This window comes from Blennius ocellaris (assembly GCF_963422515.1).
Source record: "Blennius ocellaris genome assembly, chromosome: 23".
Classification (NCBI taxonomy): domain Eukaryota; kingdom Metazoa; phylum Chordata; class Actinopteri; order Blenniiformes; family Blenniidae; genus Blennius; species Blennius ocellaris.
The window spans coordinates 17,170,892-17,189,366 of record NC_137672.1 but is presented as its reverse complement, the minus strand read 5'-3'; the positions used below and the strand labels follow the sequence as shown (position 1 = coordinate 17,189,366).

The window sequence follows — 18,475 nt, the reverse complement described above, 5'->3', positions numbered from 1 at the left end:
TTGGGCGTGTGCACAACTCGTGATGTCACTCTATTATTGTCAGAAGCTCCGCCCAGCAGCGGAGATAGCGCCGTTTATCGGCTATTTTCTCGCAGATTGCCGTGTTTTAACATTTTACCGTTCGGCCAGTTAGCATAAAAAGGATCCTAGAAGCGACAGCCAGAGTGTTTTGGAGGTGGAATCTTCATTTCACTAGGACTTTAAAGGGTATATGTGTGGACGACGTATGAATTCACCCACGACACACACACACACGCATAAAAGAGTGACTTTAACACACTTTTCTGTTTTCACTTGAAAACGTTGCGTCTGCCCACAATATGGTTTTACGATATGACAATATTATGGGTGCGTTTTATGAGAAGGAATAACATTATTTCAAAGTGTGTGTAGCTTAATCAAAAAAGTGTGTGACCGGGAGAACAGAGCCAGCGTAACAGTCGGAACAGCTTTCGCTCGCTGAATTCCACTTTAACCGCCAGAGACTTTGGGGGCCAACATCGATCCGCCATCGCCTGTTTTGCTCTGTATGGACATATGTTTCACGTTTTTTGAGAAGACAATGCAGCGTTTATTTCAATTTAGACTCCATTAGGATTTGAGAACAAACAAACAAAAAGAAAGATGCTAATGATGCCTGCCTGCATGCCAGTGTTCTCCTACGTTCTGGTTTTCAGCAGGAGAGGAGGGTCTCGCTCCGAAGCAGCTTGTGTTTCGCGTGTCTTATCTCCCGGTAACGTCCTTAGAAAACCCCTCAGTCCAACTGGTTTTCATTCCTGTATCTGTTTCATCCTCGACTCAGAGAGGACGAGGCAGAAATACCGTTTTGATTCCTCCCTCCTGTGGGTTCAGGGCCAAATGACGGCTCGAATGCTAAAAAAAAAAAACAAACGTCAAAGGTGGCACGACGATGCTTTTGGTTCTGGGTTACATCGGGATTCATTCAGTTTCAGTTTTCAGGACTCTCCCCTCCCCCCACGGCGGTCCGTGATGTCATCAAATAACCACAACAAGCTGCAAGAAGCTACATGACGCTAACAGCGGGAAGAGCACAGCCATAGAGCTATAGAACTAGAATTATATAGAGGTTTATGAGCCGGAATCTACTTCTGAATTTCCACGTACTTTGTCTTCTTCTGCATTTTTTTTTGTTTTTTTGGTGTGTTTGGTGAGTCACAGCGCCCCTAAAGGCCTGGAGTGTGTCCTACATGCCCTGAAGGCTCGCGTTGAGTTCAGGTTGAGGTTTTTTTGGAGAAGCCTGGAGAGAAAATATCGTTTTTCTCGTCGTGTGCGTGACCCTGAGCGGCAAATTCGTGAAGCGTTGAGGCGGCGAGGGTGTTGGAGGTGGATTATGGGAGTTGGAGGAAGTTGTTTTATGATGTATGGCTGACGGTTAAGGTTCGACAGGTTGGCGTTTCTTCCCGCCGCCGCCGCTGCTGCTGCTGCTGCTGCTGCTGCTGCTGCATGTGCACCTCCTGCTAAGCATTGTGGGTAAGCGGGGCTTTGATGTGGCCGGCAGCTCGGAGGCTGTAATGAGGGGCTTGTTTGGGCAGATTAAGTGAGATTTTAACGGCATTAGTGGTGCTTAAGGTGGTAAGAACATCTTTGGTGGAGTTTTTCTCTGCGCTGGATTTCCTTCAGCGCGCCTGTCAATCAAACGTCGTGGGCGGGAGCGTCGCGTCTGTTTTCTTTGACTTTCCACGTGTGCGGCTCAGTTTATGTGTTGTTTTTTTTTTTGATCTCTTCAAATGAGAATGTAACGTAAAAGGTTAAAGCTTCCAGAGCGGCTGCAGCAGTGGGAGTTCATCCGGACTCTTGAAACGTCGTCGGATTACGTGACGTTTTCTCCCTTTTGTTCCGTCGAATTCACACGGCGCCCGGTTTGGCAATTTGTGTGTTTTCTGTCTGTACTGCATCGCTACGTTTCTTGGCACTCCTTCAGTCGACGGAACGCCAGACGGCACGGGAGGGAGGGGACATTTTAATTTGAATTTAAACTATTTAGTCTCGTCCTGGGAGTGCGGCTAATAAAAATATACTGTGAGGCGACCCTCCGGAGAGTGTCCGCGGCACATTTTGAATAATTACTGAAAATAGTCTGGGATCCGAAAAAGACAAACGGGAGAAAGCCAGCGAGTCGGTGGGGATGTATAAGTGGTGGAATGCCTCGAGTGGTTTTAATAAAGTGGACACATCTCTTGGCAGCACAGACACTGGATTGTATTTAGTTTTTCCACAACCTGCTGATGGAAAGCTTCTTTATTTCCAGCTGCTGGACTGGATGGAGACAACATCGTCCCTCAGTATCAAACTGGAGCTCCTTCAGCTTTTCTGCACTGAATTAAATGTAATTAAATGAAATCAAATTACATGAAATTTTATTTTATTTTATTTTATTTTATTTTATTTTATTTTATTTTATTTTATTTTATTTTATTTTATTTTATTTTATTTTATTTTATTTTATTTTATTTTATTTTATTTTATTTTATTTTATTTTATTTTATTTTATTTTATTTTATTTTATTTTATTTTATTTTATTTTATTTTATTTTATTTTATTTTATTTTATTTTATTTTATTTTATTTTGTTTTGTTTTGTTTTGTTTTGTTTTGTTTTGTTTTGTTTTGTTTTGTTTTGTTTTGTTTTGTTTTGTTTTATTCAAATTAATAAAATGTCATTAAATTATTATTCAATTTAATTCATTTTAATTTAAATGATTTAAATTTAATTTCTATAGTTATTTAATTTAATTTAATTCAATTTAATTTGTCAAAAGTGATATTTCAGGCGGAAGGCCTCACGCACTTTACGCTCTGTTTCTTTGTGGCTTTGAATCTGAACGCAGGATGCAAGTGATTAATCGGTGACGAAGCAGCGAGACTGTGATTTTACCCTGAAACAACTTTAACTTTTTTTTTTTTTTTTTTTTTCTTTTTCTGTTTTCCTTCCACTTCTTCAGCGCAGTGACTATATAGAGACAACCCTCAACACCGTGGATCAATGGAGCTCGACGGCCATTTTTATATATATATATATATATACCAACACACACCGAGACATTTAGCAGCTGGTGCTTTTTGGTGTGAGCGTGGGAGCGTTTTTTTTCTTTTTCCTTTTCCATCCCGGGCAGCTCCCCTCCTCCCGCCCTGATAAAGAAGGCCTTGTGTGAGCGTGGGTGTGAGGAAGGGAGGAGAACCTCACAAGGCTCAGACTGGAGGGCAGAGGTTGATGAAGGGTGTGTGTTTCTGTGTGTAGAGGGGGTGTAAAGGAGCTTATTTGTCATGTATGCAAAAAAAAAAGAAAAAAGGGGGGGGTCCTTGAATACTCAATTTAAAGTCTTAGACCTCAGACGGTGTTGGTTTATGTCTAGTTGACTATGAAAATCTGACTTTTTAATTCGATAAATGCTGAATTCTGAAGCGTAAACTGACATTTGGGGTCAATTTGTGAGACGGAACCGGTTTAGGATCAAATCAATAAGCGTCAGGTTTTCTTGAATTCCTCGAGACAGCGAGTGGCTCACGGTCACGACAGAAAGGCTTTTGTTTCGTACCAACCATTTACAGTCCCCGCGTCAATCGGGGGGTTAAATAAACCCAAGTTGTGCAAGTATGTGGCTGAAACAAAACCGCTCCACACAAAACTTTCAACATTTACTCCAAAAAATACAAACAATCAAAACCGTGAGGCCATAACTGGATGGAGGCAACGCCATCCCTGAAGGTTTTCTCCAGCTTTTGATTCGCCGACAGTCGCAAATGAAAACCGAAAATGTTTTCTGCTCCCATAATCGACGGTCGAGCCGCAGCGCCGAGAAGTGGACGGACTTTGTTACGCGATCCACTGTTTCCATGTTTAAAGATAAATTTCCTCTTGTCGAGGAAGTTTGGTTGGGAAATCCTCGACCAAATGAAAACGAGTGAGTGACTTTATTCAGTCGACAAGATACACAATAAAACACGGAGAAAGAAACATTTACTAAATGTATTTTCTCGACGAGACGAGAAGGGTTCAGGCTGAATTTGAACTTTCAATTATTATTAAAGTCACAAACAGTTCTCTCTCTCTCTCTTTGACATTCCTGGAAAACGTCATTTTAACTGTCCTTTAAGGGAACACAGTGGATTTTAATGGATTTTTTTTCCGGAAATAGTGAGCGAAAACTGCCTTTTAAATGTTTTAAACATATTTGTTCAAAAAAAAAAAAAAAAAATGCATCCAGGCGTCTACTTTTCTTTATTAATTCACGCCTTATTTTCAATAAATAACCAGCACTCCTGTATTAGTTATTATTCGCTTTATTGGATCCAAAATGGCCACATTTTCTACATCATTGGCCGGCATTGGTTGTGTTTCCTCATAAAGTTGGTGTTTCACAGCAAAAAAAAGGTTTTTATTTACTAATTTAAGGAACCTGAAATTTAGAAAAATGTCATGATTGCCAGATAAAGACTGAGAAAAAGTGTCACAGAGCAAAATCATCTCATAATAATAACAACAATAATCATATATTTAATTTGTATTGCACTTTTACAGACATTCAGACGCTTAATATCAGTTTGAAAAACTACTTTTTAACCATTTAGCAAACTTCAAGGCGATTTTTGGGGAGTGGTTGTCGTTTGAGCCGTTTCGTGCTTTTTACTTTCTGAAGTTTCGTCCCGTCGCCGACTGCTCCACTGTATCGCTGCAGATCTCTGATGAGACACTTTGTCCACTGGAGTCGTTTTATCAGAAGCGTTTGGCCTTCAGCTGAGCTTTGTTGTCTCGTCAACGTGTTTTTATTTATTTTTTTACCACAGTTGTACACGTCTTCTTTTTATCTCCCTTTCAACTCCTCTCAGCCGCCGCCGTCAGAGATGGTTGCTATTCATGCGGCGGCGGAATCTTCAGATATGTGTCGGGGTGAGATAGAGAAAAGATGTCGAGTCCTTGACCTCCGTCCGGAGAGTCGGATGAAGAGTGGCTCGGAGACGGACCAGCGGTGGGGAAATCCCAGGTGAATTCAGAATGTTGTCAAAACAAGGGGATTGTGGGAGAAGCGTTGGGTTTCTCTCCACCGCAGGACGAACTGGCTGCCGCCGCCGCTGCTTTTTGATTTCCGCGTTGCAAAAAGTGTTTTTCCAAATTTGCCCCCCCCCCGAGCAGAGACACGCGCTTTATGTTTGGGAGCTGAACGGTGGCGGCGAACACAATGAAGCTGCTGAGCAACAGGGGGTCCAGGCACCCCCCCCTTTGTCTATGTCCTGGGGGGCCGGTCAGAAACAGTCAGGGGGGGGGGTTGATTCTATAGAGTGTTGACTTGTCAGGTTGACGGCTCTATTTAGGGGCGATCACAAAGAAGTGGCGTCGTTCGCCGTGTCGTATTGAGTGTTTAACGTTGACATATATATGGTTTTCATGACTTCATGGCTGGTAAACGTGCTGCTTATTGTCACTGGCAGGAGGTTTGTTTTGTTTTTATTGTTTTTTTCGAATGATTTTTCCTGAGTTCGAATCCGGACTTTTCTAAAAGCACGTGTTCTCTGCACGATTGTAAATAAACATGCAATTATATTATTGAGCCTTGCGGTAATATGAATCATGATAAAATGTACCGGAAGGTTTTCCATTTTCATGCGAAACCCTTGTTTGTCTATATGTCCAGTGGTGTCAATTCCAAAAAGTCAACTCGGTGTAATTTTAAACACCTTAACAGTTCTAATGTCCATTTTGCTCATAATGTCCAAGCATTCATTTTTTCTTTCATTGCATTTATATTTGGAAACATGAGTTAATTTACAATTTTTTTTTTTTACACAGCAACTTCGATTTTTAATCAGATTTCAAAATAGCCCCATAAGAAATGTTTGTTTCAAAGTGTGGCTCCTCTGTAAACACCGACACCCCCTGGTCGATTCATGACACCGTGGATTTTTGACAGCTTGCTTTGCTTTTCTATTTGTCGCCTCTCGAAACTGCTGACTGGTCTTTAAAAAAAAAAAAAAAAAAGACAAACACGCGACTGGAGATCCAGGCAGTGAACATGGCACCCCCACCCCACCCCCCCCTCCCCCCACGTCCTCGTGTGTGTTCCCGCATGTGGGCGTCACGTGCGGCCCAGCTATCTCCTGAAATCCTCCTTTTAAGCTCAACTCATTCGAACACATGACACACTGATTCCACTGCCGAGGTGCCCCCCTCCCCCCCCCCTGCCCCCCCGCCCCTCCGCCCCTCCGGCGATCCTCTGGATGACTTCGCGCAAACAAATGCGGAGTTGTTTCCTTTCGCCTCGCTTCTTTTGCCAAGACGCGGATTTACCTCCGCGGTGGAGGGAGAAGCTTCTGGTTGCGGCCGCCAGCGTCTGTGCGTTGTGGCACGCTTCACATCGGGAAGGGTTTACTCGTGCTCTATTGGCTGAAACCACATTTAAAGCCCCGCCTCCAGACATTATTGTAGTGTCATTTCTTCCTCTCTGGTCAGTGTGTTTTGGGCGAGAGCCGCCCAAACAAGCGGTGGTTACTGTCCAGGTCGTTCGTCTGCTTAAAGGCCCAGTGAAATGTAACACACTACTTTGCAAAAAAACGATAGTTGGGGTACTACTTGTAAGGTTCCTCCGACTCTGCCCCACCACTGTTGTCGCATAACAAAGTTATTTGAATTTTGAATCTCCAGCCGAGGAAGTCGGGGGAATCCTTCTTCGTGGGCGTGACGTCAAGAGTTGTGCAGATTTCGATCTGTTGTGTTTATATCGGCTTGTTTCCTCTTAAATATCCAAGTTTTTACAGTGTTTTGAAGTTATAGTCAGCGTTTTATGAGCCTTGACGAAAGATTGAGCCTGGAAGAGACCGAGAGAGGAGAAAAGGAGCTCGGGCGGCGGCAGCGGCTATTGGCTAGCGGCTAGCGGGAGCCGCTAGCTCGGGCGGCTAGTAGACGATCAAGTAAGACTCATCTTTGGTGATTCCGCGGTCGGAAAAGCTCTTTGACGTGTTGGATCCAGGAAGCCGGTCGTTCTGCCAAAAGTCAGGAGCCTCAAAGCCTCAAAGGTGAAAACTGGCGGCTGCTGAGGCGAGGAGACGAGGACGAATGGAGGACGAAGTGTCTTCTGCTTCCTCAAACATGTTCCAGACGGGGTCACCGATGGCAGAACCACCTTCTGTGTCTTCTTCATCAATCACTGGATTTGAAATGACGACGATGATGAAATATGGTTAAATTCAGCCTCTTCGTGGTCAAAACTCTGATCCTCCATAATGTAAACACAACTTGGGCGTGTGCACAACTCGTGATGTCACTCTATTATTGTCAGAAGCTCCGCCCAGCAGCGGAAATAGCTGTTTATCGGTTATTTTCTTTTAACATTTTACCCTTCGGCCAGTTAGCATAAAAAGGATCCTAGAAGCGACAGCCAGAGTGTTTTGGAGGTCGACTTTTCATTTCACTAGGACTTTAAAAGTGCAGTGTGAAACTGTCGTAGTCCAAGCACATCCACCCACCAGTCTGTAAAAATCTCGTGGGAAAGGTCAGTATTTAAAAAAGAAAAAAATTCTGACAGTTTCCTGCTTGGTGTGGTGCAGTGGACGAGCCTCCCCCGCCACACACAGACCGTCTCGGGAGCCGAGAACTACTCATTTTCTCTGGCTCGGCCTTCCCGTAATGCGAGGGTTCGACAACGCACGTGTTGGAGGCGCCCGCCCCGCCGTGGAAGACACACGCGTTCAGGCTTCCATCACTTCTGAGGACATCGCGCTCGCCCAGACTGCAGCCTGAAAGTCGAAACCTTTTTAGAATTGGAAGAATTGAGCGTTCGCGTGACGGCGACTCGCCAAATTGCGTGGAGTCCCTAGAACGTCACCGCGGGGACAGATGTCCCCACAATGTCAGCAAAACAAGAACATGCACACACACACACGTGCACTGAGAAGGGGGGGGTGAGCTCCTGCTGTTTAACATTGAAGTGCAGATGTTTGCGGTGTTAATCATGACTGTCAGCCACACACACACACTCTCACACACACACACACACACACACACACACACACACACACACACACACACACACACACACACACACACACACTGGATCAGTTTGCTTCCTGCTGTTAATGATTTTCAGGCCGAAGCCGATCGTTTTGGTTTTTACTGATAAAGAGGCTGTTGTCCGCCGCGCTTGGCAGCGGGTGTTTGTGTCAGGTGATGACAACCTGTGATCAGCGAGGGGATCTCCCCCCCCCCCCCCCCCCCCCCCCCTCCCACACACACACCCACACCCACCACCCCCCCCCAGGGGCCATGAAGTCACCCCTCGAATCTAAATATAAAAGGGTGTGTGTGTGTGTGTGTGTGTGTGTGTGTGTGTGTGTGTGTGTGTGTGTGTGTGTGTGTGTGTGTGTGTGTGTGTGTGTGTGTGTGTGTGTGTGTGTTGCAGCACACAGAGAGGGCATTCTTTCTCCACCGTCTCCCTCCACCGCCCCGGTGTGACCTCACCCTGTCTGGGCATCCCACAGCAGCGCTGGCACACACACACACACACACACACACACACACACACACACACACACACACACACACACACACACACACACACACACACACACACACACACACACACACACACACACACACACACACACACACACACACACACACACACACACACACACGTAGGCCAGACTGGACTGAAACTTGACACAGAAACAGCTGAAAAGTTGCTCATTAGGTACAAATAAGGAAAGAAAACCTGCGTCATCGCCGGTTAAAAATCACACCAGGACCCGAATGACGGAATAATGAATGACTCTTGTATACTTAAAAACAAGGTCACCCCTGAAGTTACTTATTTATATTGGTTCAAAGGCTCATGTTTAACCAAAAGATTGCTGTACAACACTTAACAACTCAACCATCACATTAGAAATGTTCTAAACTAATGCATCATTTATATCCTTTAAGTGATGCTCCTGACAATGAATGTACCTCATTTATATATAAAAAAAGTTTGAATAAGATGGAAAAAAAACAGCTGTTTGCGTAGCGGAATGACACACGCATGCAGAGAACAATAGGATTATTCTGTTTTCGCTTGAAAACGTTGTAAACGTTCAGTGGAAGGATATATGACAAGGTTACTGGTGAGCTTGGCGAGATCCCAGCGTCTCTGGGTAAATGATATCATAGTAACTTGAGTGTAGCTAACAGGCGCAGGTTATTATCGACGTTTGAGTTGAATATGGTTGTGTATTGCTCCTGTGGTGTGACTATATGTAACACACAGTCTACATACCTTATATGCGATCAAAGTGTATCTGTGCCTATCCCTAATGTCTTTTTTGCCCCAGTATTCGTTATTTACATCATATCAGTCGCCGTATTGTTCAGTGCTTTAAATCTGTGCTATTTTGAAACATTCTCAGGGATTTTTTATTTCAATTTTCACACAATTCATGGCAAATTTTCCTTAAAACAGTGTTTTTTCATGTCGAAGATAGTTAAATAAAAATTTTTATTCTGCTAATTTGGGTCAGTTATTTGGCTATTCGCTTTCACCTAAGCCCTGAAATCTTCTGCAGAAATACAGTATAAAATCAGCGCTTTAATTCGGTGATTTGGACTATTGTCAGTTTTTCTATTATTTCCACCTTGTATTGCTACAATTGCTATAAAGTGGCATATGCCTGCTAGCTAAGCGGAACTAATCGTGCCGCTGTCGGCGTCAACCGCTGGCCACCATTTGTGGAAACTTGTGCCGTCGGTCCGCAGAGGTAATGATGTCAGGCGACAACAGCGGGCGGCCTGCAGCCAATAGCGTGTCGGGAGAGAAACCAGCTTCTCAGTGACCTCATAGGTCGCAGAGAAAAACCGACATCTGTCCGCTTTTCCAACCGTCGTAAACTCTCATTACCACTCTCTAATTACGCCCCGACGTACCTGCCTGCTGTGGGCAAGTATATAAAACCCACAGGTGTGTGTGTGTGCGTGTGTGTGTGTGTGTGTGTGTGTGTGTGTGTGTGTGTGTGTGTGTGTGTGTGGAGGCAAATTACAGCCTGTTTCACCGAGGTCGCCTCCTCCCTCGCTTTTTATATTCTCTTCTGCTTCCTGTCGCTTCTTCTCTCTCTCTCGCTCTCTTTCTGCATTTCTACACATCTGCCTTTGATCCTCTTTTATCTCTCTCTCTCTCTCTCCATCGTTTTCCCACCCGTCCATCGGTCCGTCCCGTCGCACTCGTTCCGTGGGAAAACGAGCGATTGCTCCTAAAGCCTAGCGTGCAATCGGTCGTTTTGCAGCGTGCAGTATATCGCCCGATTGTGTACAAGCGGCGTAAAACAAGTTTCCCCCCCGCCGAAGCTACTTCTGCCTCTGGATTGTTTTCAGAACCAGAAACTCATTAAGACTTGAACACAAACAACGCGTCAAACGTATTCCCAGCTCGCGCTTCCTGGTCTTTGTTGTTGGCGTGCGCTGTTTGGCTTGAGAATGTCTGTACGTATTTATATCACGCTTTATTGCCTCTTGTTCGCCGTCTCTTTGTTTTTCCTTCAATTAGTCCGGGAATCAACGGAGAGCTTGTCGTGGTTCCTACTATTTCCTTATGTGGGGCTTTCTCTGTCGAACCTACTGTTTTTTTTTTTTTTCCCGCTCTTGGTTTTTTTGCCTTCACCCTTGCTGAGCTCATACCGCCGTGCCTTGCTCAAAGGCACAACATGTGAGAACCCCGACACTCACAAAAAAAAAAAAAAGCATTGTTCTTACATTGTAGTTTCAGAAAACGATGTCCGTTTACATGGAAACAGCAGAAACGGTGAAAATGGTGGAGTTTTTAGGTTTGGCCACTGGTGGGTGCTGTTGGTTGTTTACTTAATGAAGCCACACACACACACACACACACACACACACACACACACACACACACACACACACACACACGGAGAACAATAAGAAATAAAAATGTTCCATTTAAAAGGGCTTTCAGATGTATTTACGTGTTATTTGCTTATTGTAACTCTCATTGGCTTCATGCCACTTAATATTAAAACTTTCATTAATTGTTTTTTTTTTCTATTCTTAGTGTATAACTAAGCTTCTATTCGTTTCTCGTTTCACTTCTGAGCACATAAACAACCGGTCGTCAACAGTGATTCATTATTTATGCAAGACTCGCTCCATGTGATTTTTTTTTTTTTGGTTTTTTGTTTTTAACCTTTGATGAAAGGCGGTTTTTCTTCTTCAGTTTTACTCAATAAGCAACTTCCCAGTTGCCCATCTCTCCCACCATGGATTAAAAATGGAAAGGAGTAATGATGTTTACCCAAACGTAGCTAGAAGCTTGGAAACGGTGTCAAATTCGGGCACCAGTCCTCCAAACGGCATTAAAAAAAAACAAAAAAACCCTGAATTGTGACTAAGCTCTCTGAATGTGGTCGACCGCTTCATGGTTCATAATTACAGCAGGATCAGATTTTTTTGAAATAATAACCTTTGAAGCATTAGTCCCATGAGGACATGGAGGAACCCTGGATTTATGCCCCCCCCTCCCCCGCCCTCCCCTCCCCCGCTGCTTCTTCAAAAAACTGTCAAATCGGACCTGCGTTCCCGTCACACGCGTTCTTCTGATTCTCGCAGCAGCTGAAGCACGAGGATGAGTGAATGAGCGGTAAAAGGGGGCGGAGCACGTCTGCTTTCTATTTCCACGCCGTAATCTCGCCGGGATTTTCTTCCTTTATGTATAAATATGCCCTTGAAGCATCTTTAAACCCGCTTTTTTTTTTTTTTTTTTATCCCGGGTAATAGTGGAATACACCTGGGTTTGATATCTGGATGATAATCCATCATTCTGACTTTCTCTGTGACCTCTGACAGAGCGAGAGGGAACACGGGGTCGCGGTTGATATTTCTGGAGTTAAAAATTAAAAATCAATATGGTGTAAAAGGCTTCGATAGAAAAAAACGTACAGAAGTAGAAAAACATATAGTATAGTAAAATAGTAATATAGAAAAACTGATAAATAACTTAATTAATTTAATGGTTGTAGAAATTTCATGAACAAGAACTGCAATTTTTCCAACGTAATGTCAACTTTTCGTATCTGACGGTTCTACATAAGTTAAACATGAAAGTCTTGTGGACGAGACTGTAATAATACGGATTAATAACACTAAGCACAGAGTCAACCTCAAGACATCCAACATCTAATATTCCCACATGTTGCATATCAAGTTCCCTTCGTCAAGGAAAACCTAGATTTTAACTCATTGATCGTCAGGATCAGTCCCGTCGCCGTCAACACTAATATTACAATATCACAGCACGTCAGTTACTTTTTCACAGTTACTGTCGATGTTAAGAACCGACGTCTGATCGGATTTTAATACACATGTGAGTTTTCAGTCACAACCGTTGAAGCCAATCCATCTGAATCCATCTGTTACTGTCTATTTATTCTATTTTATACCCATACTTTGTCACTTTAGTGTGTATATATTTTTTAATTGTTATTTTTAATATAATTGTTCTATGCCTTTTTGCACTGTGGGTTCGAGAGGACTGAAATTTCATCTGTGCTGTTTGTCATGCATATTAGCACACTTGACAATAAAGCTTTAATTAAGCTTTAATAAAACTTTGACTTTGACAGTCAAAACCCATGAAACCACAATTACCGTAAATCAGGTCAGAAAGTATATTGATCCATTCCCTAAACCCAACGTCACCAGAAATATAAAAAAACATATTTAAACCATTTTCACTCTTATTTAATCGTAATAATGTCTAAAACAATGTCTTGGAATTGAGCAAAGAGGTGATTTATTTCACCACCAAGAGACGCGATGTCGTGTGGATCCAGTAAACATCTTAAATAAATAAAATTAATAGAATAAAATAAATAAACACACACAGAGTCCTTTACAGAGGAATGCCATGGGATGTTTTGGAGATGTCCTCTGGGACAAGCGTTGCTAGGAGACGGTCTTACGAAAAAAAAACAAAAAATGCAAAAAAAAGAAATTGGGTTTTTTAAAAAGCAGCCGCTCGTCATGTGCGACTCGCCACAAGGATTTTGTTTGTCTTTCTTTGACTGTGAAATGTTGTCGCCCCTCCCAACCCTCCGGTGTTTGTCGCCCCCTGCAGATCGAGGACGGCGGCAAGGCGGCGCGCTGCAAGAAGCTGCGGGTCGGAGACGAGCTCATCAACATAAACGGCTCCGCCCTCTACGGCAGCCGGCAGGAGGCGCTCATCCTCATCAAGGGCTCGTACCGCATACTGAAGCTCACGGTCAGGAGGTAAGAAGTACAAAATATGTAAATCAATAAATCAAACTTAATAGCTCCTCCCCCTCAAACACAGAACTTTTAAACTGCTGGACTCGCCAAGCATCAATCCCTTCATATCTTTTTTTTTTTTTAATTGAATTATATTTGATTTGTTTTACCTGTTTTTTTACAAGATGTAGTATTTTTCATTTTCATTTTATTACTTATTTCATTCATTTAAAAGAATGCAACAACAGCATTTCATATGAATGAAAAGGAGCAGAAAGAAGTCAAACTTATAATGTCTGCCCCTTATATATATATGTATATATATACATTTTTTTTTTACTATAGTATGTTTATTGTACTTATCCTACACTTTGCCACCCCCCCATCATAGTTTATTTTCCTTGTATCTCATCCTACTGTATATTTTGCTTTAGAACTCATTATACTTTATTATAGTTTGTGACTTTTTATCTTATTTTTAGTCCTATTTGATAGTCATTGTATAGAAGATTCCTCTATTCCTTGTCTTTCCTTTCCTCATGAGTGTCCTTAAGAGCTGAACGTTACGAGTACATTTCTCCACTGTGACATCAATAAAGGCTTATCTTATATATATATATATATATATATATATATATATATATATATCTATATATATCTATATATATATATATATCTATCTATCTATCTATCTATCTATCTATCTATCTATCTATCTATCTATCTATCTATCTATCTATCTATCTATCTATCTATCTATCTATCTATCTATCTATCTATCTATCTATCTATCTATCTATCTATCTATCTATCTATCTATCTATCTATCTATCTATCTATCTATCTATCTATCTATCTATCTATCTATCTATCTATCTATCTATATATATATATATATATATATATATATATATATATATATATATACACTGTTGGTAAATTGCACACCGTTGAAAAAACCACGTCTTTATCTGGGACTATATATAGAAATGATTCTGTTTTTTGGTTTTTTTTTTTTAATATGTTGATTTAATAATAGAATTCAGATATCTTGGGATTTGGGGAGTTTTTTTGTTGTTTTTTTTCTGCAGCGTGGCTTGTTTTCTGTGTGAAATTGCACCGTGTGCAGATACATTCCAGCGTGGGGTGTTCCTGGTCACTCTTTGCACCTTGTGCTGTTGCCACTTAGTGGACGAAGGCTGAAATGCAACCGGGATCTAAAAAAATCCCCAACAAAAAAACAAACAAACTATGCTTTAAATAATGCAGATAGGGAAAGAAAAGCTTCACTTTTTTTCCCCTTCATTGTGGGTTTTTTTTTTTTTTATTTATATAAATCCACCGTCACTCCGACAATGAAACTTTCATGAGTGCGTCGGGATTAAGACCTACAACCACCGTGGACGATTTCACGGCTGTTCCAGGTTTTTGACTGCGTCTCCGACTTGGGACGGATGTTTGGCCCTGGAAACCGTAGAAGACGTCCAACACGGACAAACCTGGACGCTTTTTTATTTTTTATTTTTTTTCCTTCTCCCCGCTGCCGTTCCTGTGGAGAGGTGGACCCTGTCTAATGCTGTTAGACGTTCTCCAGCCTCGCTTCTCCACACCCAGTAAATCCTCCCTGAGAGGACGGACGACCAAACACTCCCAGGAATGCTCCGTGTGTGTGTGTGTGTGTGTGTGTGTGTGTGTGTGTGTGTGTGTGTGTGTGTGTGTGTGTGTGTCTCAGCGTTTGGTATGTGTTGCATGCCTGACTTACAGGGGCTTTCCCAGTGTGTGTGTGTGTGTGTGTGTGTGTGTGTGTGTGTGTGTGTGTGTGTGTGTGTGTGTGTGTGTGTGTGTGTGTGTGTGTGTGTGTGTGTGTGTGTGTGTGTGTGTGTGTGTGTGTGTGTGTGTGTGTGTGTGTGTGTAACAAGTGACTCTTTCAGAAGCAGATTACCTGCTTTTATAAGTTGTGTCAGACTGTCAAAGTGGCGCTAATATTTATCATCCATCCATCATCCATCCAACCAACCATTAGTCGTGCTGCAATCATCCATCCATCAATTTAACCAACCATTCACCAGGCTACATACATCCATCCATTCGTTCATTCATCCATCCGACCAACCATTAACCATCCATCCATCCATCCATCTGACCAACCATTAACTGTGCTACAATCATCCATCCATTGATCCATCCAACCATTAACCATGCTACATCCATCCATCCAACCATTAATCGTGCTGAAATCATCATCCATTCATCCATCCAAACAAACGAACCATTAACCAGGCTACATCCATCCATCCATCCATCCATTCATCCATCCATCCGACCAACCATTAATTGTGCTACAATCATCCAGCCATCAATTTAACCAACAATTAACCAGCTACATCCATCATTCATTCATCCATCCATCCATCCGACCAACCATTAACTGTGCTACATCCATCCATCCATCCATTCATTCATCCATCCGACCAACCATTAACTGCTACAATCATCCATCCATTGATCCATCCAACCATTAACCGTGCTACTTCCATCCATCCATCATCTTTGCATTCGACCAACTATTAACTGTGCTCCATCCATCCATCCATCCATCCATCCACCAACCGCAACAATCAATCATCTCTTTTTCACACTTCTAAACATTCGCCACCAACACTGACCAGTGATTTTTGCAGTTCTTGTGTCTGCTGCTCAGTTATTATCCAATATTGTCGATTCATGTATTCATGATATTTCTGCATTCGTTCCTAAACTCTCCACTGCTCCGGTGAAAACTGAATCCCGTCAAGTCGAGGGTCTCTGTGAAACGCCTCACGAGTGATTGAGCGTTTCTACATACGTTTTTTTTGTTTTTTGTTTTTTTTTTGCCCCATTCACCGCGTTTTGTCTCCAGGAAGAGCCATTATATGTAGTTTGGCCGCACTTTGCTCCTGCCATGTGCACATAAACGCGGCCCGCCATGATTGAGCGGTTAACGACAGCGAGGACCAGTCGCCAGCCGGTTCCTCAGCCATTACCGTCAGAACAAGGAACCCTCCGGAGGGCGACGCCAAACACACACACACACACAAGACGAGGAAATGCTCACATTTTCACACTTGGCTCGTCTTGTATAGTTTTTACCAGTGGACAAAAAGAAAAAGGGGCCCTTCGTCCAAAGCCAGCCGTCGTTACCACCTCTTTTAATAAGTGTCATGTGAATGGATCGACATCCGTATTCCTCATGAGGTCTTTATCAGGAATGTGTGAAGGCGTAGCTTTATAGTCGGGAACAAGTCGCCCAACCTAAAAAACGCTTAATAGTTAATTCATCAACAAACTTGGCGACGTTTTCAAGCGTAAGCCGGTTCGTTTGGTGAATTTTGACATCATACACGGCAATCAGATCGAATTTTTAATGTGAAGCATTGAAATTGAGCTCATTAAAGGCGAAAAAAACAAGTGTTTTGATGCAATTCCAACGATTGTGCTGCCGATGTCGCAGTAAAGTTAGTAACTTTAACCGTCCAGTCACAACGATAGCAGATCAAAGGGTAAACACAAAGGACATTAATTCATTATTAACTAAAACAAATGCAAAGGGGCTGACATTAAAGCATTAAAGTCCTGTGGCGACTCGCTACTGCAGCCTGGTGCACCGGAGTGGTATTGCGTCTGGAGATCAAAAGAAACGTCTGCTTTCTTTGACGACCGTCTTAAGCGAGTGCACAAAGTGTATTTTGAGCCAAGTGTGACATTGTTGGGTGTAAAACAACAACAACATTGCATCGTCCTCAAAGCACTTTTTACTTTTTCCACGTACTTTTACAGTCTGCGAATGTTTTCGATTCTTCCTGACAGTGCCCCCTAAAGGCCTGGCATAGGTACTACATCTTGTTGAGAGGCGTTCACAGTGACATGTGGACTTAATATCTTTTTTTTTCTTTTTTTTTTTTTTAAGCTAGTCCTGTCCTGTCCAGCTTTATTTGTCTTAGGCGTGTATAAATTACGACCGATGGGACAAGTCTCTGGATGCCGGCGTGTCCTTGGGCAAGACGACGGACCCAACACTGACACTTCTGAACTGTTAAATGGGCTTTTTAGATGGAGTCGCCACCGACCGCGTCACCTTCCATGACGCCATCCTTTCAAAACTCTTTCAAAAAGTTCCTCCGCCGTTCGACGGGGGAGTAGGATTTTCACGCACGCCGTATGTTTCGTCTCGGGGGAAACGACTCGCCGTGTTCAGCGCTGAATCAATGGACCTTTTTCAGCTGGTGCAGTGTGGAAGGGGGAAAAAAAAAAATGTACACAGTGGATTTAATTATATGATGTAAGTCCAGAGGAAGGAAATGTGGCGAGTTGGCGAGGAGAGATGTTTTTTTTTTTTTTTTTTTTTTAAATGGTGCTTTTGTGCAACTTTTTCTCCCCGGCGTGGGCTTACGTTTGATTTATTGACGCCTGCATTATGTGCGACAGGTTTCCATTGCAGTCGGTAACAGTTTGCTCCGAGAATTTTCAGCTTTTGATTTATTCTCCGCTTCTAATAAAAAAAGTCCTTCTCGTTTTGTTTTTTTTTGTTTTGTTTTTTTTATCAGCTTCTGCTTTGAGTCCCTTTCATCTCCTCCGTTCGCTGTTTCAGCTAAATATATTCCGCTGAGACTCGCCGGCTTTGTCCTCGGGAACAGGAGGCCAAAGAAAGGCCCGGAGGCTAAATTTGGCCGACCGCAGGAATTTACTGGCCGGCCCGTCGCCGCAGCTTCTGTCCTTTTTTTTAGATTTTATATCAGGAGGGATGTTTTGTGGGCGTCTTTAACGGGGCGGCCCGAGGCGAAAAGGAGCCGCGGCGGCGTTAACGCGTGTTGCGTTTGTCCCCTCATTAAGACGTCTTCCGTCGTGAATCGTGAGCAAAAAACTCAGGAAATGCACAGGCGTGCCTTTCATGACATCAACAAGGGTTGATAAGCCACGAGCTTATTGGAACGCCGCCCTTCTTATCGCTCCACCTTTTTCCCACCGTCACGAGCCAAGAAGGTTTTTCCTATAAACGCCCCCCGCGGAGCCGTATCCTCGACAACGTTTACGACTCCTGGCCTTGTAAAAGCAAAGTTAGCAGACCTCACAGGTCACGTACATATTGTGTCCAATGGTGTTTTTGCTTTGTTCGGTTTTTCGGTTTGCTATATTTATGTCCGTCCAGCCGTCTTGGACAAAGTCTGGACATTTTTAAACGAGAAATGCGACTTTTAA

At 42.9% G+C, this 18,475-nt stretch overlaps 1 protein-coding gene across 1 annotated transcript in view; it reads left to right on the top strand.

Moving 5' to 3' along the window:
* shroom4 (shroom family member 4) overlaps positions 1-18,475 on the top strand; it is a 61,047-nt gene that overhangs the window by 13,280 nt on the left and 29,292 nt on the right. The window contains exon 2 of the mRNA XM_080519180.1: positions 13,110-13,261. Within this exon, the coding sequence (XP_080375306.1) occupies positions 13,110-13,261 (152 nt within the window). The remainder of the gene's footprint in view (positions 1-13,109; positions 13,262-18,475) is intronic.